General features: G+C 38.6%; 2 protein-coding genes and 1 long non-coding RNA gene across 3 annotated transcripts; 1 reads left to right on the forward strand and 2 right to left on the reverse strand.

Annotated features, from left to right (window-relative positions):
* Positions 1-1627: 1627 nt before the first annotated feature.
* On the forward strand, positions 1628-2658 carry LOC121681886. Its single transcript, XR_006022337.1, has 2 exons — positions 1628-2180; positions 2361-2658. It is a non-coding gene; the product is annotated as an uncharacterized LOC121681886 (long non-coding RNA).
* A 1735-nt stretch (positions 2659-4393) lies between these two features.
* LOC121681866 (guanylyl cyclase-activating protein 2-like) lies at positions 4394-6739 on the reverse strand. The gene is made up of 4 exons (XM_042061813.1): positions 6495-6739; positions 6197-6346; positions 5297-5393; positions 4394-4981 (listed from the first exon to the last, which is right to left on the reverse strand). The coding sequence occupies exons 1-4, from the start codon at positions 6690-6692 to the stop codon at positions 4860-4862; spliced, it is 567 nt and encodes a 188-aa protein (XP_041917747.1). The 5' UTR covers positions 6693-6739; the 3' UTR covers positions 4394-4859.
* Positions 6740-18130: 11391 nt separating this feature from the next.
* On the reverse strand, positions 18131-20873 carry LOC121681943 (retinal cone rhodopsin-sensitive cGMP 3',5'-cyclic phosphodiesterase subunit gamma-like). The gene is made up of 4 exons (XM_042061912.1): positions 20759-20873; positions 19435-19549; positions 19287-19324; positions 18131-18997 (listed from the first exon to the last, which is right to left on the reverse strand). The coding sequence occupies exons 2-4, from the start codon at positions 19545-19547 to the stop codon at positions 18921-18923; spliced, it is 228 nt and encodes a 75-aa protein (XP_041917846.1). The 5' UTR covers positions 19548-19549; positions 20759-20873; the 3' UTR covers positions 18131-18920.
* Positions 20874-22778: the final 1905 nt, after the last annotated feature.

Below are 22778 nucleotides of genomic sequence, written 5' to 3' on the forward strand. Positions count from 1 at the left end.
TATTAACCCCCTACTGTCCGGCTCGGCCCCTCAGATCAAAGTAAACTGTCAACTACCGGTCATTTGAGGTTAGGGCACCCAAGCTTTGGAACAGTCTCCCTTATAACATCAAATCTGCACCATCAGTGGCTGTTTTCAAATCTAGTCTAAAGACCCACTTATATAAAATTGCTTTCCTTAAATGCTTTCCTTAAATCCACTCACGTCTCTGCTAATTTATTATCATTATTATAATTTCTGTTTGTTTATTTTGTTTTGGGTACTATACTGTATACTTTTCCTATTTTCTTTTTTTATATATATATTTAGTTAAGTTTGTGTTTAATAGTTTGCAGCTTGGTAGTTTACTATTTTATCATTATTATTATTATTGTTTTGTTTTTTGCTTTGTTTTTGTTTGTTTGTTTGTTTGTTTGTTTGTAGAGCACTTTGTGCTTTGTGCTTGAAAAGTGCTATAAATAAATGTTATTATTATTTATAATTATTATATAACATTGATGTATAAAAGATATGGAATTCTGAGTGGAGAGTCTTAACATGACATTGACATCTCAATATCATTATATTTATGCTGTTGAAGGTTATAGATTTACTAAACCTTGACAGGCTCCTGCTAGTATCTGTGTATGCCAGTAAACTGTGAAGGCTGACATTCATGGGGAAAAATCATATCAGCAACATAAACACAAACATTACATCCCATATAAACAAATACTGGGAGGTTAAATGAAAGAGCAGATTTGCTCACAAATAATAAAATGTGTTAGATCTTCCTGTACATTGAAAAAAATGGAAATAGGGGGTCTTTGATTTGACACAAATTAATTTGATATATGCAACATGATTGTTTTATATTCCGCTTGCAAACGTGTTTTAATTAAGTAGATTTCAAGAGATAATTTTTGAATGCTGGATGTATATGAAGGTATATTGGCTGCAAAAGTGGCGAGCACATTTAACTGCAGATTTTGCATGTGCACACTAAAGTCATAAATAAGTGTAACAGTAAAGTTGAAGTTGTACATATTTTTTTATATCTTGTTAACACAAAATAGGGGCTACAGGTTCACAAATCCTTTTTACAGGTACACAAATCCTATCCTGTGAGTCACAACTTTCAAGAGTCATGCACTCGACACTTTTGCTCCAATCGTTGCAGCGCAGTTGGTGCGAAACACATTTGCACATCCGTGTTTCATAATCTGAGAACATACGCAACATTCGTGCGTAAATGTGAACTAATGCATCCGAAGTTGTGCATCTGTGAAATAATTTCTCATTAATAAAATTCTACAGATCGCTTTGATTTTCTTGCATGACTACAAGTCAATTGATACAAGTGCTCGAATCTGCTTCTACGAGTGACGATACTTTTGCTCCTGGCTAGGTGATATAATAGGAGCAAAAAGATTTGTATATGTGCACGTCGAGCGAATCGATCGAGAAAACAAGGCGGCCCGATCTGGATCCTTGTTTTCTCAATCGATTCGCTCGACGTGCACACATACAAATCTTTTTGCTCCTATTATTATTTTTACTATTACTATTATACTCCAGAACACATTATTATTCTATTATTCATCACATCCTAAAATTTGTGATGATCTCGGGAAGAATAAAGTATCTATCTATCTATCTATTGTATTCGTCTTTTTGTTTCTTTTTATCATATGGTCGTTTACAACAGTGGCTGACTTGAAACTTGGATTAACGTGCTAATCAATAATGTTTTTATTTCAGTGTGATATAGATGCTGGCCGAGTGTCTCCTGAGGGGACTTTGTATCTACACGGGGGAAGATCCTGAAAACTTTGTGCAGGAATATGTGATATGTACATGAACATGTCTATTTTCACATTCATTTCTCAATAGGGCTTTGTTAGAGGGTCTCATTTTCTTACTGTTATGTGCATTTGTCTGCCTAATTCAGGGCATGGATGGAGTTGATGTCATTGAAGACAACTGTTGGGGTTTATGTCCTGAGAGAACATGAGTCAAGTGAATCAGAGGACATTGGGGTTGTACTCCAAGGAATAAAGTTTTGACAGATCTACATGGCATACCGTTAGCTGTCACTATGATGTTGGAGTTGATAACCTCATGTACCTGCCCGTGCTTAGATACACCTTTGAGGCATTGCAAAAAATCTTCATGGAGCTGGATGAAGGCAAACTGCCAAGGTTGGATAAAGAACAACCTGTTTCAGTGAATGACTTTCCATTTTTATTTTTTGAAAAAGAAATACTGTTTTTACTATGTTGAAACCTGAAAGGACTATCAATGGCTGAGTGACCACGGGTCATGGAATCTTTTTGTGGATGTTTTTTATTATTATTATTTATTCATTATCTTTATTTTAGGAACTAGAAATGTCACCTTTTGGTCAGTCATCTTTGAATCTGGTCCATCAGTCTTCAGGCCTGATCTCTCTCTCTTTCTTTCTCTTCTTTCCCTCTCTCTCTTCTCCCTTTTCTCTCCCTTTCTCCCCTTCTCTCTCTTTTCTCTCTCTCTCGCTTCTCTCTCTCCTCTTCCTCTCTCACTCCTTTATCTTTCTCCTCTCCCTGTGATGTTTGCTGCACTTTTTTCCATTTGTCAATTGCTGGATAAAAAACAATACTGTGTATTTCATGTTGCTTTCAATAAAAATTGACTACTAAACTGACTTGACTCTTTTCAGTAAAAAGATGTATAACAGATGTCTGCAATTCTAGAAAAAAAAAAAACAGTTAAAAGACACTGTTCTGGTACTATAGGGACATAAAACTTTAAGAGTTTATTTTTTTAGCATTAATAAATGAAGTTAGAAGTACCTTTTACAATCTATTACTATTGACATGATAAAATTACTTTAGCATTACACAATACATTGGTATTACATAAATATGAAGGTATTATCTTCATTCAATGATTTTTTTTTATGTAATACTAGCCTGGCTAGCACCACCACTTCTCAATGAGACGTGGTCTGGGAACCAAACGTTCATTTTCTCGTATTTGAAAAAAATGCCCAGATCCGTTTATTGGGTGCCACGGATGTCTATCAAATGCGTCTGTGCATAGCTCATCATCGTCTTGCTTTCCCCCTTGTTCTGTGATTGGTTCCCTATCTCAGGCGAAAATTTGCTCCATGGTCTCCAGGCTGCCTAAGCAGCGTGAATCAAATCGCACGCAAGGCAGCATGGGAACACCCAGGCTAATGTAATACGATGTGATTTCAATGTGTAGGTTTTACAAGAAATGATTAACTAGAACAAAAGTGTAAAAATTGTGTCAGTTGGACACATTCTGATCATGTGGGACCGATGTACACATTAAAATCATGTAAATTCAAGGAAGTTTTTTTTCAGTGTAGTGTTTCATTTTTGGGTGATGTTTGGTGAGCTGTCTTCAGGATTAGCCAACTAAATATTACTACAAGGAGTATTAGATATTGTCTTCTGTATTGAGAGTTTAAATAGACTAAAGACTAAATCTTTATTAATGTCTTACAATCTTTATTAATGTCTTACCTCAATAAATGCAGAAATACAGATTCATAAAATAGAGATTTTATTGAAAGAGAAACCACAACACAAAGTAATTTACATTTAGATTTTTGAGGATTATACAGATACACATTTGTCTATTTGTGATTAAGGGTTGATACTATTTGTTGATACTATTTGTCAGTTGCAATATGATATAGGGTTGATACTATTTGACAGTTGCAATATGATTACATTATGACATGAATATTATAGATCTTGATATATTATATAATTTTCCTGCAAAAACAAAAAAATGGGTAGATTTCAAATATGGATAAAGTTGCACAGTGAAAGAAAATTAATCCAAGAAAATTATATTTCACTTAAACTGGTTTTCATTTTTACTGCTGTCAAACATACTAATTCACAGTGTCAGAATAAGACAAAAAAAAAGTTTGGGGAGCGATTCCTGACTGTCACTGTTATGCCCTTGAGCAAGGCACTTTACCCTTAGTTGATTGACATATAAGTGGCTTTGGATAAAAGCTTCGGGCAAATAAGTAAATAAGACCCAAACTATGCTCATCTTTTCTTTCATAATTTGACTCAAAACAGGAAGGGTTCAACCAGAGACTTTCTAATGAGGAGACACAGCACTCAAAAAATCCTTCATAGAAATGCATGGGGTTAGTTTGTAACGCCAATATGGCCGTTGTCTACACATATCCCACCCCTTCCTCGCCAAAACGTCAACATGTGTATACATTGAGCCAATCGTGGTGTGATGTGACTACATTGAGCCAATTATGTGCTGTGTTGTGCAGACATCGTGCCAATCATGTGTTGTGAACTCGCCGCTGGAGCACGGTTGGTGTCGTGAAGCCTTGCGCACGCACATTTCTGCCGAATAGGATGCCCGATGAGTACCCAAAAAGCGTTGCGATATGGCCGCTGAGTGGAGGGACTTGCCTAAAAGGACTTTGGTTTAACTGATTAAATAATGCCACACTGTATCTTGTGCATCAGCTTGCCAGTAAGCACAAATGAAACATACATTTCACAATATCTGCAAAGTGTTGAAGCTGCATCATTGTTGAAGAACATGTTACGGATCCAGCTGGTGTTGTCTTATCTTTGAATGCCCAGTAATATGCTATCTATATTTTAACTTCCTTCTTTCCAGCTTTTGTCACATCCATCATCACAGTAAGAGAGTCAGATGTCTCAATTTGTTCAATTTCCTGGCACTGTTTTGTGAAGCCCTCGATACAAGGACCAGCACAAAAAATAACAGACCCGTGTGTGGACTTGAGCTCTTCTGTCTGCTGATAGATGAAACTCATCTATATGGATGACTGAATTCAAATCTCACAAGTGAAATGAATCCTTGTGTCATGGTGTTTTGATCAGATTCTGATTGACCCATCCACCTGCGTTAAAGTCTAGTTTCAACATCTCCATCAGCCACTCGTCCTTCTGTGCCCCTTCCATGAACTCTGCCAATGATATTTGACCTAAGGAGAGAGAGAGAGAGAGAGAGAGAGAAGAAGAAGTGATTGAGAGAGGTAGATGGAAAAAGGGATGGCCAGAGAATGGACAAACAAACACACATATAGGCTACGGTCAAAAGGACAGACAGACATATGCATGGGTGGACACAGATGAGAAGACAGACAGAATTCGGTGTGGTAATTCTAAATGGCAACATTCCATGCCTCTTCTTTACCTGCCCCCTCCTACCTGGCTAATCCTCATCCTTATGGATTACTTATGAAACCCCGGTGGTCAGTACCACTCCCACATAATCAGACTTAACACTCCACACTTACCATCATGATTCTCATCAACCAGTTCAAATATTCTGTCACACATTTCAGCGGGAGTCATGCCAATATCCGTGTTCTTGGTCTTCATTTTGTAAATTATCTGCAAAAAGGGGGAAAGTGAGACAGTTTTATTATTATTTTACTGAAGTATTTTTCTTTAATGACAATATTGTTGATTGTTGATGAATTATTGGTGAATATTCGGTTATACACAGCATGCTTTGCTTAGCTTTCATAACCAGCCTAATAGCAGATTCTTTTACACTGATACTGGAAGAGTGTAAGTTAGGACAGCGAAGCTATTTAAGGTGTCCACTCTTACCTCGTTAATCCTTACAATTAGGCCACACTCATTTAGCATGTGTCCTAACACAGCCGACTTTAGGTAACAGATCAACAGGCCAATGACCAAAGCTGACCTGACCAAACCTTAACTTAATTTAACCTAAGCTAACCTATCCTTACCTAACTTAACCTAAACACATGACTATAGCTCCAGTCAAGTATTTCATAACCTCTGTTTAAATCTATTGAAAATATTTTGAACAAAGATGTGAACAGTTCAGATGCTAACAGTTAAGTCCACCTTTACAAATGTGCAAAAAACATGTTGTTTTATTGTCAATCCCAGGCCATTTTTTTGCCATTTGGGTGTTTTCATTTAATTAAAATAAATCAGATCATCACAACCCAACCAATTCAACACAAATGGACTTGCATCTGAACCCTTCATCTATTTCATGGTCTGTTGTTAGATTCAAATGCAGGTGGATTATAATAATCTACATCAGGCCTTGATGAGATTAACTAAATAACATGGATAAATTAATAATTACCACCACGTATGCACTATAATGTGTGAATATTAATTAACATTTAACATTGATTTTTTTACTCTCTTACCTTAATGATGTGTCTGATTTCTTGACGGTCAAGGCGGCCATTTCCATCTCCATCATAAATTTTAAATGACCACTTCAGTCTGTCCTCCAGCTTTCCCCGGAGTACAAGATGCAACGCTGCAGTATATTCCATGAAGTCTAATTGGTTGTCCTGCAAGGAAAAATCACACCAAAAAACAGAAAGTTACTCCTCAGCAAAGTACACATATTCCAGACCAGCCAGCATCATCCACAGCATCAGCAACAGCAGCAGTGTAGTTCTATGGGAATGATCACATACTGACCAATTGTCATCTTACCCTGTTTGTGTCAAAGGAGTGAAATATTGTCTCGATGTAGATGTTCTCCTCTTCAGACGTGCTCTGTACTCCGAAGATCCGTTTGAACTCGTGTAAGTGTAATGCTCCACTCGGGCATTCCTTAATAAATGTCAGGCACAAGTCCTGAATTTGCGCAAGGTCTACCTCCTCATGTTCTGCACTCTCTCCTTGTCCCATTTTGTCCAGCAATGTGGTCAGATTTTTGAGAGAAAGAAGGAGCTACAGAGAGAGCTGGTCACCATACGCTTGGCTATGAACATCTACTCACTCTGACCAACTGGCTTACAACGACACCGTAGATTAAAGGTGTTAAAGAAGGCAGGGACTTATTTGCTGTGACTTGACCTTACAGCTAACCTACTGTAATGTTCCCTTAAATAACCCACTGGGGCATATAACCATGGGAAATAAGAAAGAAGTATAATGTCATATTACATGCAATTTTGCTTGAAATTAGATATTAGCTGTGATATTTGAGATATTCAGCACTTTGACCGAATACTGATTTTTGTCCGGCAGGTTTCACCCTATGAACTCACTACAGTGACACAATGTTTTGTTCAAACTCAGGCGCTCCGGAACGAGTTTCAAAGTGCAGGGGCATCTTCAATCAGACACCCAAATGCTGCATTTTCCCACAGTCAGAGACAGAAATGGAATCATTTACATCATATAACTTACAGCTACAGACTGCTAACATTTAAGATAGGACCACAACATGCATTTGACAGCTAGGGCTTCAGCCCCAAATGTGATTTCAAAAGTAGACAGACAACGCCTATTTCAAGCTAAACAAAAAAAAAATATGTGGATGGACGCCTATAACTGTGGTTCGTGACAAACTCAGGTCTCTTTCAAAGAATGTAAATGTCCCTTTGTTACAATTGCAGCTGATCTCCCTTACTATGTTAAATATTTAAAAAGTAGCCTACATTACTGCATTTTTGAGCGAGCGAGAGAGAGTCAGATATTTGGTAGTTTGCTAATTGACTAAAGCAAGACTTGAGTATGAATATCACAAATTTAAAAATGAAAAAGAAAAGATGCAGGCAAAGAGTGACAAGGCTGAAGTTAGAGGAATCTTGTGTCCTGTTGCTGTAAAATAGTACGCGAGAGTGCTGCTGACTGGCATAATTCACAGGTAAACAGAACGATGTGAAATAGGTTAACCTGCATGCTCTATTTGAACATTGCTAGTAATCTCAAGTGATATACAAACCCAGAGGGGGCTTGGTAGATGTTTTGGATAGATCGCAGCATCTTGTATTAATAATGACCTATTTCTCAGTTAGATTTACATTTAGGCTCTCAGGTAAACGGCATGATGTCCACATGAAATGTAGCCTAATTTTCTGTCAGCAGAAGTCCGTGTTACAGTATATAGTCTTTTGTGCCCCCACCGTCAACTTCAAGGCAGTGTTGCCTGGAAGGCGCTAGGGTTGGGTGAGGGTTAGGATTAGGATTAGGTGCCTTGAAGGCGACGGTGGCAGCGCTGCCTTGAAGTCGATAAGGGGGGCCCAAAAGACCATCAAGCGAAGACCATCAGCAAAAGTGGTTTGGGAAACGAGCACTCAGATGTGACCTGCAGGGGCGGAGCTAGAGGGGTGGCCGGGGTAGTAGTTACTGTAAGCCACAGGTCCCTCCATAAGTTTCAGTTAAAAGTATTTGACAAGCCAAGATATTTGAGAAAAACATTTACATTTATGGTAACACTTTATTTTAAGGTTCACATATTAGCCACTAGTACATACCTAATTAATGCCTGTATTAGTGACTTGTAAGGCATGTGTTAGGCAACATTAATCATTTGTTAGGCGTGTATTCACAAATTTCTTGTTCATGAAGAATTAGGCCTTGTGTAAGGCATGTGTTGCCTAACACATGCCTTACAAGTCACTAATACAGACATTAATAGTGGCACAGAAAAATCTTTTGCAGTGAACACCCCTGACCACTCGGTGAGTTTCACGTCTTTGTAAATTAAAGTTTAGGAAGGATTGTTCCAGTGCACCTATGCAGCCATTGTGGAGAAACCGAAAACTCTCAGACCAGCAGCATACAGTATGTCCAAATTTCAATCTCAACCATTCTATTTCATCAGAAACAATCTGAAAACAGGGCTTTAAGTGTAAAATACCGAACTTGTCCTTTAAAATAAAGTGTTACCACATTTATTAATTTGGCAGACAAGCGACTGACATATCTCAATGATATTACCAGGTCCATTGTCCTCAGAGCAACTCAGAGGTAAGTGCCCTTCTTAACGGCACATCAGTAGAAGCTGGGTATTGAACCCACAACTTTTCAGGACACTGCATCCTAGCCTAGCTCCTTAGCTCCTTACACTATTACCACCCAGTAGTATCAACTATACTGTAACAAAATCAAATACAGTATCATAGTAAAAATAACAGTGCTCCAAATGCTACCCATTGCTAAATAGCAGTGCTTCAAATGCTACAATTGTATGGCTGAAATGAATGAAAATGAAATCAGTTGATTAAATTAATTGTTGGTGGTCTATCATGACACACATCAATGTTTGAGTTGTGCTATTAAATGAGATCCCTTTATTGGCACCATACTCACAGTTGCAGTGCCTAATTAGATCACGAGTTTATCCTCTTTTGACAGGCTTAATCCAATTCAAAGTCATTAGCTACTGTTCTCAGGTTAGCTACTCTGTACAAAGTGTGAGATGCTAGTGACCAGTTTGCATAACTGCTCAAACTAAAAGTTGCATAACTGAACAAATGAATTTTGGATGGATATTTTAACACTTCACCTAAATGAAATAATTACCACTGATTGAAATGTTGACACTGTCAATTAGGAAAAGAGATATAGTGACATTAATTCACAAATCTCAAATATTTCTGAAAAACTTATCAGGAAAAGTGTGTTACAAGAGGAGAGAGTGGGTTAAGATAAGCCAGTGGTAAGGTGGGCCACAATAGGAGATTCCCTATTGACACACACTAATAAAGACTCAGAGAATAGAAAAGGACTGTTATTTTTATATTTATATAATTTTAACGTTTATGTTCATGGTATTTCGGCAGACACTGTTGTCCAAAGCGATTTACAGCATGGACGCTACATTACTTAAAAATAATAATTTCAAGTTGAAAAGCAATTGACCATAATAATAGTAATAGTAATAACAATAACACTATTAACAATATGAAATGTCAACAATGGAAATAATGATTTTTCATAACAAAAAACACACTGTGTAAGAGAATGAATTAAGTGCAAGGTGAAAAAAGAAGTCATTACACATTTCTTGAAAGTCCCCAAACTATCACAAGAATGTAGAACACTAGGTGACTAATTCCACCAACGAGGAATCACTGAAGAGAAAAGAGTAGACTGTGACTTCTTAGCATTAATGGATGGTCATTTAATACACAGCTCATCAGAATGCTGCAGCAGACAGAGTTCCACTGAATTGAATGGGTCAACCCAATCATTAAATGAACACTTCAGATGCCCACACCCTGGGAGCATTTTACTTTTTAAAAAGTTCATGTTGATGAACATTCCTTCGCACCAGAATATAAAGTATAGCTGTCAAGAGTGCTGGCACAGGCAGCTGAATCTCTATTCTTAATTGCATTTTTTTATACCAGTAGATGGCAGTATACGAAAAAACCGTGCTGTTAAACTGATGAAAAGCCGTAGTGGCTGAGGCTCAGTCATTTGTCTGAGTATATGCAGCATTATGGTACCAATCAAGATTACAACAGCTCATTGTCCAACGATCACTCAAGAGAACTCAGACAAATGTTCTAAAATGCACAATGTTTACAATGAATGGCTATGTTTGAGCTGGTGCCAGTGCAATAATAGTTTTGGGCAAAATGAAACATACTTCAGGAGTCTAACAAAAGACACCACACCACTATTCTGTAATATTGCCTTTTATGTCTTGTGATTCATTTTAATTTTAATTTTACTTTTAACATGCCATGGACATGGATAACATTTTGACAATGACTTTATGAAGCAGACACAAGCAGATTACTATGTACATTTTTATTTTGCTTATTTCATTTGTTAAAAAATAGAGCTTTGAAGAAAAAAAATATACCTTTGTTACAATTGATTCTTAAAAAGTTCCAAGTATCATACATGCATTCTGATTTTCTCATTCTCTATCTCATGCAAAGTCTCGTCTTTATGCAAACATGCAAATATTGTGGCATTGCACATACATTAATGTGAGGCATTATCCAGGGCTTGGTACATAGCAGTAACCCACAAATTGGCACAATGTTTGACAATTTTACACAAATTGGGGCTGCATTGCTATGCCAAACTCTGATGATTACATGGATGAAATGTTTTCTGCTGCGGATATGTGAGCTCTGGAGATATGCTTTTGATATCCAGGTGGGGATGTTGACACGTGTCAGGTGGAAAACGTAATGATTGACAGCCCTCCAGAGATGCAGATGTTTCTCTCTATACGAGTCCAAACTGGGGCAGGTCACTCAGCTCCATGTCCCCAAACGCCTCCCAGGGGCACACGATCGCCGAGTCTGGGAGGAACAGAGAACATCAAAGTGAGCGTAATATTTACAGTATACTGCATATTGTATATTCTAACTGTATAATGATATGATTTATGGTAGTCATCTTCAGTTATTTACATCATTATTGTATAAGGTCATACTGGCATTCACTACTTCCATTTCCTGATACTGATACTTTCTCAAATAAAATAGAAATTCCAGCTCACCTCCAAGGCCAGAAAATGAAATAACCAACATAACGCAGTGTTGTATAGTTGTATATATATATATATATATATATATATATATATATATATATATATACAACTATACAACACTGCGTTATGTTGGTTATTTCATATATATATATATATATATATATAAACCTGGGGTTATTACTGTAGCGGTACACCTTTTAACTTTTAAGATTTTTGAACTATGCTTACACTGGTGTGAAACCTCTCTACTATCACCTCTAATAGCTATAGACATTGCCGGACTGGGCCTTATGGCCAGCCAATCAGTGCCTTTTGAGAGTGGTGCGCCGTTTAATAGGGAGTGCGGAGAGAGAGGAGATTAACAGAGAGAGATGATGGTGTTTGGAGAGAAGATGGCGGCTACCTGGAGGAGTCCACGCTAGTCAACGCTCCAATGAGGATAAGTGAATAAAAGTTAATAACAGTTTAATAACCTTAGTTTCTAGTATCAATGTAAGTCAGTCGGAGACACTTGTTTGTAGGCTACTTGTTATTTTATTTTCGCGAAATAGTAGCCATGACGTTCGTTTGAGTGGCTGCTTTGAATTGTTTACAGCATGGTTTCCCAAACTCCATCAATGTGTGCCTCCCCTCTGAAAACAGTGACACCTCCGCGCCCCCCCCCACAATTATTTGAAAATGAATGATATTCACTTCAGTTACGCCACTTAAATCGGTGCTATACTATGCTATGCAATGCAATGAGTTTTCATCATATTTTCGACGTTTGGCTTTGTTGCCCATATTAGGCTCGTGCAGCGATAAAATGTGACAAATCTGTTAGCTATCGGAACGTCACATATTACCGTCATGTAGCCTATGTCCAACCTCTTACGTTTATGTGTCACTTATTCATTTCTATACAAACCAAGCTGTCGGATTCCTAAAAAAACGCAAGCACCCACATCATAAGTGTATCTAAATTAGCTATGTACCAAAACTTGCGTTCACTGGTAACTTGCAGCTAGCTCGGCTGGCGGCACTGTTCCTAAATTACGTTATGAAGTTTGGCACAATACATTCTCACTCAGGATAGGGATCAATAATACTTTCCACTATCCCAAAGATTTAGTATACATCTCTTCTATGATTTATTTCGATTTTATAATGTTGACAATTACATAATCATTGAAAAAAAACATAGATAGTTCTAACATGAAATAAACGTTTTTCCTTCTTTTTTTTAATCAACCTTCCGCGCAAGCACCCACATCATAAGTGTATCTAAATTAGCTATGTACCAAAACTTGCGTTCACTGGTAACTTGCAGCTAGCTCGGCTGGCGGCACTGTTCCTAAATTACGTTATGAAGTTTGGCACAATACATTCTCACTCAGGATAGGGATCAATAATACTTTCCACTATCCCAAAGATTTAGTATACATCTCTTCTATGATTTATTTCGATTTTATAATGTTGACAATTACATAATCATTGAAAAAAAACATAGATAGTTCTAACATGAAATAAACGTTTTTCCTTCTTTTTTTTAATCAACCTTCCGCGCCTCCCCTCAAATTATTTGGCGCCCCCCAGGGGAGGCGCGCCTCACAGTTTTAATCCAGTAGAAGTCTGTTGTAGAATTAAAACCTCCGGTCAAGTGGCTTAGGTTATTATGACCGCCGCGCAGCGAAGCGGCGGTCATATAGGTTTAGTCAGATTTCAGCCAATTTTCCGTCAAGGATTCCCGGGACACTGAAAGACCGGGGTTCACGAAACTTGGTGGGCATGTAGCCCCACAAGGATAGCATGGAACCATTGTTTCTTGTTTTGATCTGTAGCCCACCCCCCGCTGGACTGGACCCCCCGAAAAGAAGTGTAGGACGGACACAGTTTTCTGTGAATATCTTGAGAACCGTAGGGTTTAGGAGGACCACCTATTTTTGCATGTTGATCTTAAGGGGCCATGTCAACCCATTCCATGACCACTTATTTTATGTATAGCGCCACCTAGGTAAAAATGAAAAAGTAAAAATGAGTTGTTGTAATGGCAGGTATCTGTGACCTGCCATGGTCAAAACTGCACGAAATTGGAAGTGTAGGATCATTATGACACCCTCTGAATGCATGCCAAGTTTTGTGGAATTTCGTTCATGGGGGGTCATAAAATAAATTAATTTATGCTACTGTGCACCAACTGGCCTGTAGGTGGCCGGACACAGTTTTCTGTGAATATCTCGGGAACCGTAGGGCCTAGGAGGACCACCTTTTTTTTGTATGTTGGTCTTAAGGGGTCATGTCAACCCATCCCATAACCACTCATTTCATCTATAGCACCACCTAGTTGAAAAAATGAGGTGTAATCACAATATCTCTGGCTGACATGGTCCAAACTGCACAAAATTGAAAGTGTAGGATCATTATGACACCCTCTGAATGAGACTTTTGTTCATGGGGGGCCATACAATAAATTCATTTATGTGTACATTTAGTGACTGTCCACTAACAGAGTTTTCTTTGAATATCTTGAGAACTGTAGGGCCCATTTTTTGCGTATGTTTGCCTCCAGGGGTCATGTTAACCCATTCCATATGCACCATGTGCACAAACAGATACACACGCACACACATACATTCACAGTAATCATACATATGACACATACACACACACAGTAGACATATGTACGTGCACACACACAGGCACACACACAAGCACATGTCAGATATCAGTGAGAATTGAGTGTGCATAATGCAATTCAGTGAGACAGTTAGAATCATATATGCCTTTCGCCTTTTGTTTTTAGCCAGCAGCCAGACCAGCAGATACCCTGACTTTGCTGAATTACTGAAGCTAAGCAGGCTTAGTTAGTACTTGGATAAGAAATCTCCTTGGAAGAGTAGGTTCCTGCTGGAAGTGGTATTGGTGGCTGGCCAGTAGGTGGCACTCTTCCCTGATTTCCTTTATGTACACATACATAGACACACACACATGCACACACACACACACACACACACACACACACACATACATAAAAACACACAAACACAAAGACACATAAACACACACACACACTACACATGCACACACAAACACGCACACAAACACATACACACACACACACCCTCACACACATGCACCCACACATACAAACACACACACACACACAAAAACACACACAAAACACAAATACACAAAACAACCACACACTCTGCACACACTCAATTACAAACACAAAAAAGGAACAAAGTAGGAAGGAACACAATTTGACAAGTGTGACTTATTTTTGTGGAAAAAATGTGCTGGACTGGGCGGCGGTCATATTTAGTACCGCTCTGCGGTACATCTAGTTACCACACAGTCCAAACATACATACATACCTAAAAGAAGGCTTTCAAATAAAGGTGCAAGTTAGTTAACAGAAAAAACCCCAACAACATTGGTTCCTGCACTGCAAGTAGCCAAGAGGCACAAAGAAATAAACTCAAAACTTACTTGTCAAAGGTTGGTTTGTTGTTCAAGCAAAAGTCCTGAGCGAACCTGAAGACGCTGTATGCGAAATGTGTTGTTCGCTCTGAATAAAATCAAGTAAACGTCAACAGTGTGCGGTAGAACTATCTTAATTTTTGCTATTCAAGTATGTTCCTGCAATCTACCTGCACCTAACCAGGCTGTGCGTGTATCTTGGTATCATTTGGAATTCTCCTCTCCTTTCGTCACTGATGTCTTGTTGTGTCTCTCATCCTGCATTCCCACTATATATACCTGGAGTTTATAATCCTGGAGTCATGGCATAACTGGTTTGAGATAGCAAACATGTGGGTGGTGGTCTTAAGGATTGTAGCATCACGACATGCATGAGATCCCACTTACCCATTCGCTATAATATGTATTTTTGTTATGAGTGAATGAGCTCGTCAAGTATTTCGCCCAGTGAGCTGAGCCCCATTTAGAGGTTGGATCATCATTATTATTCATCATTATTATGTAGACATGTCTGCAGGAGTGTCTGTTTTAGGTTATATAGGCCACACTTGAGTGTCTATATGGTAAGGTAAGCATTCCTGAAATACATTCCATGCCATGTCTAACACGTACATGACATGTTGATTCTGACTTATGCAATTGTTTTGATGGTGAGGTAAACATCCCCCAAATAGACTCTGCTACATGTGACATATGACATGCTGATATATTTATTACATTCACTCCTCATGTGGGGGCAGATTATTGTTATTGGGTCCTATTGTGTGTGTGTGTGTGTGTGAGCATTCTCACATAACTTAAAAACTGCTTGTCTAATTTAGTTTAATTAAAATTTTCCCACATCACAATCCTCCTACATAATAATTTGGATCCAGACCAGATGAATATATGTGCAATTTTAATTGTGATTTTAAATGTGATGGCATCTGCTATTGACTTACCGAATGAACCTAAGGAAATTACACGATCCACTCTTCGGTCTTTAGTGAAGTGAAATGCTGTCAGGATTTGTTTTTATTTATGAATGTAACATTATAAACCTGGAACTCAGCTCCAGCTGAAGAACGCTTTTAAGTTTAGAAAAATGATGATGTGAACGCACTAGCTGGAGGCAGGAAGACTCCAGATCGAACCAGAACTGCTACTTCATACTAACACAACATTGACCTGACTTAATAGAAACATGGTGAAGTTATATATTTACACAGAGAAAGTCACACATTTTACATGGAGGTCTATGGGAAACAATGATTTTCTGCATCCATTTTCTATGTGAAGAACCATGAGGTTGACTCCTAAGGGGTCTATAGCTCCAATGCCTAAAAACATGAAATTTTGTTTGTGTTTGCTAAATTGTGTTTGCTCATTACACCAACATTAACTTTGTTTGGGCCTAGTCATAAAATCGTTATGTAATTTAAATAGAATATTATATTCCCTGTTCTGTCAGTAATCTACATGACGCATTATTTGACCAACATCTGTGATGTTAACTGACACTGGCAGCTCACATACATGTCTGTTGTCATAACAGTTTATGTCATTATGTCATATGCCACTAAGATGTCATAGCATCATACAGTCATGGCTGTCACCTGTTACATAACTGTTCATTGACTGTCATAAGTACATGACATGGTATGAAACTAATTATGGTTACCCTTAAATTAAATTAATAGTTTAGTCTATCAACAACCTAGTCTATTTTGGGATCATGAGTCTAAACTGTCATTAGGGACCAAAATGATGTTAATCAGAGTAGTTTTGAGAGACCGGAATATGCTTTCACCAGGAAATAACGGGGCAGGCTCACTACGTCAATCAATGTAAGCACTTCTGTGCTACTGTGGGGAGGGTCCCTCGCCTGGAAAAATCCAATATCATTCATTAAGTGAATAGAGGCTGGTGACTCTCGATTGGGAAACGTTTGCAACACTTGCATCGCAACGAGCACTAACTTTGAAATCATTGGTCCAGCCTTACCAATCACATTGATCAGAGATTCGTAAGGTTACGTTCTACTTCGCCTAAACTTTACAAACTGTTTATAAACAGCATCAACAGTCAGGAAACCATGTATGTGGGTCTACCTTTGCTGTAAGTAATAAGTGTTTGACGTTTGCAGGTGTTGCTGCCAGGGGCGCCACCAAGGGGTGGCCGCGGCCACCTTAACATAAACTCTGGCCACCCCTGGCCACCCCTGGCTATGTGGCTGACGCAAAATGTGTCCAAATTCACACCCATTATTCTCTGTTGAATTGCTCATAGAGTACTTATCACATATAAATCACACAGATATCACGTGAAGGAGCAGAACCTGAGCTTCCCCATGATATTAGCGGCTAGGTGTTATAAAACAGTGTGATGTGATAAACAGTTCGCGAGAAAATTAATGTTGGATATACATGGCATTTAATCATATTTCCATTGTGCACACAACGCTGACTGAAGCTAAGAATGATTTGTATATCAAATCTATCATGACCAGATTTACCCCATCCAGCAGGTCTCAAGTCAACTCTTTGCCTCTGATGAAAATTTAGGTAAATTGGCAAAGTTTTGTAAAAGCAAGTATTACAATGTAACAACTATAGCCTATATAGGTACCCACAAATACATAATGCAAGTACAATGATAGTACAGTACCTGATAGTACATGTTGTTATACAGATGTACCACTGTACCTAATTAGGCAGGTACACTGTAACAGCGACACATTAAAATAAAGTGTTGCCGATGAATTTCCCCAGTAGTGGACAATAAAGACTTCTTTTAGTGGACAATAAAGACTACTCTTCTACCCTACACGTCACATATAGCCCACTAGAAGTGATGTTACAGCTAGAAGTGATGGTTCATAAATTGACCCTCCAACTTTGCTGATGCACAGAACAGGTGTGCTGAGCTTTGTTTTTGCTCTTCAAAGTGTTGTAAGTAAGGTGGTGTAAGTAGCCTATAGGCAGGTGGTGAGACAGGTCAAGAAATATGATGCAGTAAAACAGTACTATGCAGTTGATTTTCAGAAGGTGGTTTAGAGTAGTATAAATGAAATATAAATATGTGCATTGTATTACCTTATGAGCAGAATACTTATGGCTATGAATAACAATGTCAGTTGATATTATTTTAAATGTTGGTGACACTACATTAATAAGGAGAATAGCAATAATAAACAATAATGTGAATGCAATATCAATGGGCAATAAATGGAAATCAACAAATACTATAACATACAAACAATGACTCAGAACAGCCTAAGTGCATGGTGAACAAATATGTCTTTATACCCCTGATGACAGGTGCATGCAAAAACACAGAAAGCAGACAAGGATTCTGTTTTTATAACACATGTATTAAGCAATGAACATTTGTATTATTTTGTTCTTCTAACATCAATAGTAGTTGTGCAGAGGTTGTAACATAATGATAAATACATGCTGTCACATTATGAATATATACCCTGTCTTGTCTTGCACATCAGAAGCAGCAGCACTATGCTATTACATCGTTCACCGTAGGCACTAGGTATGAGGGAGACTGAGCTGCCAATCTCTCTTAACAGGTCCTGCATCATATCTACAAATATCTGTTCTGCTCTGCACAATCATAAGCAGGGTCTGACTTAGCGTGGCAGAGTGCTGATTGACAATAACATGGTTCCCTGCAGTGTTTGGTGGATTCCCATTGATGTTTGTGCATTCTGTTTGACTGTACATTTTATGTGTGGCATCTCATCCCTCAGTTGTCTAACATGTTTTCTCACGGCTACTGATTGCATTAGCAGCTGAAAGACCAACTTGTAACAAGGTCCCAATTGTGGATACACCCGTACACAGTCCTTGCAACCAATGACATCCGGATCAACTACAAACTTTTGAATGATTTTCAACAATGAACAGTTAGTTCAGTGTAATATGTTCAGTTCTTTCCCCCATCTTAATAAGTCAACATTATATGATATGACCATATTTTTACATTATAGCCTACATATGTTATAGCCTAACCCTTATAGCCCTTGCCTTTGGGGGCTGCTGTCCAAAAGGATCTGTATCCCTCTGCAAGCTCTCAGACATGGTCTGATTCCCAACACAGAGCTCTGGAATAGACCCATCTCAAGCCCGAGTCTGCACCCAAGGAATGGATAAACTCAAGAGCGGAAAAAAGCCACTGGGAAGCAGCCCACAAGAACAATGGCTGGGGGATCCCAGTTACACGAGCCCAAACTGGGCAAGATCACTCAACTCCATGTCTCCAAAGGCCTCCCATGGGCACACAATGGCTGAGTCTGGAGAAGAGAAAGGTGACAGAGAGAAAGGTAAGGAAAGAGTCAGAGAGAGAGAGAGAGATTCAAAATCAAGACCGTTGAGCGAGAAAAAACAATCAATATTCGGTTACACTTTACTTGACAGTGTTGACATAAGAGTGACATGACACTGTCATGAACGTGTCATAAACAAGTCATAAATGTTTATGACATAACGCTTCTCATATTAAGTGACATTCGGTTTTTGTCATAACAAGTTAGGGTTAGGGTTAGGTTTCATGTGTCACGATAGTGTCATGTGCAAACCTACCTCCCAAACCTTCCATTCCAGGGACATCATTGTCAAATCTGTTAAAAAACAAACAAAAAGACTGATCAATATTGCATTGTGTGTACATATGGCAGGGTAGGGATACACATATTCAGCAGGGTGTCTCTGTTGGAATATCGAATCTCACCCCTTCTGGCCAGGCTTGGGGAGCTTGCTCTTGAACGTCCTCCCCTCCCCCTTCTGCTTGAACTTGGGAGGAGCAGCCTTGTTTGCTCCCTGGGTTGATGCACCTGCATTCATATCTGTTTGTGGGGCAAAGATAATGCACGCTGTGTTACATGTGATGGTAATTTTGATACCATAGATTTAATAGAGACCCAGTTAGACCAATAGTATAAAAAATCAGAAACAGAGTTTAATTACAATGATGCGCATCAAGGGAGATGACTTCACCTAAAGATCCATCAGCTGCTCTAACTAGACAAGGAAATAGTTAGGGTTTAAGTATCCTTCCAGGCTGACGGGAGATGGCGTTGGTCATCCCATCTCACATGGACTACACTGAATCAGACCCTGATTGGCAACCTGGCAATCCGGAGCAGATAGCTACTGACACAGCCATGCAGAACAGTGAAACACTGCAAAGTCATAATATGCCCGCTCATCTCTAAATACAGTCACACACAGATATACACAGGGACACTACAGATATCATACAGTCATTACATAGAATCATACTTTTAGTATCAAAGTGACCCACTAATGAGAAATGCAGAACATTAAACCACATATTGGAATATTGGGCATAATGTTCTATTCCACTTTCTCTCACATGTCTCTATGATGCTATAGTTAGCTGCCCAAGATATACCTCTCACCCATTATCCATCCCCACCATTCCCCTTGTCTGGCCCTCTGCCTTGATGCAATTAGCCGAGGCTCTGTTTCATTAATCAGCAGATCGTAGATCGTGCACCCGCCGAAAGGGTGCTGTGGGTTTCTAAAGATAGCGTTCCAAGCTAATCCGGTCTGCCGGTAAACATGCAGACTGCAGAAGTAGCCGTGCCACAGCATTAATGTTTATCTTTTTTTTGCCTGATGAATTTCTCTCATAAACACATTTTGTTGTGATGGTCTTTCTGCACAGTGTCCACAGTTTTTGAATATCAATTGACAGTTTAACAAGCAAGTTCATCTTTTACAAGTTAGTTCTATTTGTCTCATTATTGACAGTCTACTCAGTCTGAACAAGAACACATTTTGAACCCAAACTGATGTGGCTAAATGTACTAAGATGGTAAATCTCTTGGTTAATCAACATTATTATTAACTGCATCTTTGCATACATTTCCAGGTCAAGTTTTCAGGTAAAAAGATTGTGATACCTGATTGCCGATTAAAAAGTTTATATTTAACACATATTTTGCCAGTCAATGTGGTACAGACATGTTTAATACCCTAACAAAAAGTAGCCTACTCTACAGTAGGGAAGTAGGAAACAACTTTCTTACCTTTTACTGAGTGTTGATCTTCACACAGCCACACAAACAGCTCCTTCTTGTCAGAGGATGAGTGAAAAAAGAGATGTAAAACAAAGAGCAAGTGGTTCTCCTCTTTCTTCTTACAATCTCACTATTCTCTCATTTCCTTCTCTCTTCAACACATCTTTATATACCCTTGTTTCCTAATCCTGTCTTCATAACAGTGAGGAGGGTCCAATGAGAGAGAGCAAGTGCTATTTTGAGTATGTTCTTAGTGGTCTTTGGACTCTTAGGGGGCTTTTAGCCACTACTCATACGTATGTCATAGTATGTGATGCAGGCTATGTTTGTGTATGTATGTTAAGCCATAAGCCTACTTGATCTGACCTATTCATTCTTCACATGTTCACCCCTCTTCAGGTCCCCTATTTGAAGAATATGTATGAAAATGTGGAATCTTGGAATGAAAAAAAAAAAAACATTAGTTACACTATGCTTATGTTTTCTAAAAACAAAATATATAGCTTACAGTACATGCGAGTGATCTGTGTCATCATTCTTTAATATACTGCATGCCCATTGACAATAGTATTGATGAAAAGGGTCATGCTTCTGGTCAGAACAACATAGCTACATAAGTGCAATACTAGGCCTTCTAGGCATGCATTTTGAGAGAGATGCAGTTCTGCCTAATAGAAGTTTGCGTTTATTCAAAATGAGTTTGAAGCCATTATTTTGAAGTAAAATAGCCATATTGTGTTGCTTTACTGTAACTTAGCGAGGACATTAGTGTTGTCTCAGGTAAGGCAAAAATGAGTCATGTCACTTCTCCACTCAAGTACAGAGCTGATTTCTTTCTTTTAGCTGTGCTCCTTATCAGATCAGGTTACACAACAGGAGGTGTCTATTGAGACTGCCAGACACCAGTACGTGACACAGTCCAGGGCTTAAACCCAACCAGGAACTAAAACCTATGGCACATGGCATACGTATTACATATTGACAGATTGACAAGAAAGTGCACTTTCAGAGAAAAAAATATTCATAGCTGTGTGTGTGTTTGTGTGTGTGTGTGTGTGTACAACTATATAAATTAGCCTTGAGAAGTTCAGGCAGTGGTATTATTGTATACAAGTATCAACTCTCTTTATAAACTCTACCATGGTATATTATATATTATTATACAGCTCTTCACAATGCTAGTAGAACGCTCCATTGACTTGAATGGGATTTCTCAACGTTCTACGGTAAAATAAATTCATGTAATTACCACTGCAAACATATAATTACTGCTGTCAATGGCAACGGGTTTTGTGCTGATGATCATATCACTCCACAAGTATTCCGGTCACTTCTTTCATTGGAACTTCATTCAAAAGTAAAAGCAGATGGTTGATCAGCTGTGTTCTAAAAAATGTTTGATTCAAGTTAAGCATGTGTTGTGAACTATTTGTTTCTCAGCAAAAGCCACGACGAAACGGTAACAAATAAGTGTAAAGAGACATATCGTGGAGTTTATTTTTTCGTTTTGGCGAGTAGTCATATAATAAGCGGGATAATGTATAGAACGCCGGTCATTATGGAAAAATAAGTCCCTTCAGGGAGAAACAAGACCCCTCCACTGGCGCGTCGGGGTCCGGTTCGCCCTGTCAGGACTTATTTTCCCAATAATGACCGGCGTTCTATACATTATCCCTTACATATCCATGAGTAAAGTATGTTATAAAGAGAGAGAATTGTAATTATATAGGCTACAGTAAATGTGCACATTATGAAGTGAGCTCTGCAATCAGGAAAATACAATATACTTTATGCTTTAAATATCAGCAATGGTGGGGTAACGTCACTTCCGTTGATGTTCAAACAAAACAGAGAGCTAGCTCGCTACTCCCTCCCCCTTCCTCTTGTGCAATTGAAACTCTCCTGAACGTGCATCTTGTCAGTTATTGGTTAGAACACTTTGTTTTGCCTTTGAGTGGTTGGCAACATTTGTTGATAGCATTTGTTTTTGTGTGCAACCTAGGCTGCCTACAGAGACACGTTTTTTTGA

Source organism: Alosa sapidissima, chromosome 14 (genome assembly GCF_018492685.1).
Source record: "Alosa sapidissima isolate fAloSap1 chromosome 14, fAloSap1.pri, whole genome shotgun sequence".
Taxonomy (NCBI): Eukaryota; Metazoa; Chordata; class Actinopteri; order Clupeiformes; family Clupeidae; genus Alosa; species Alosa sapidissima.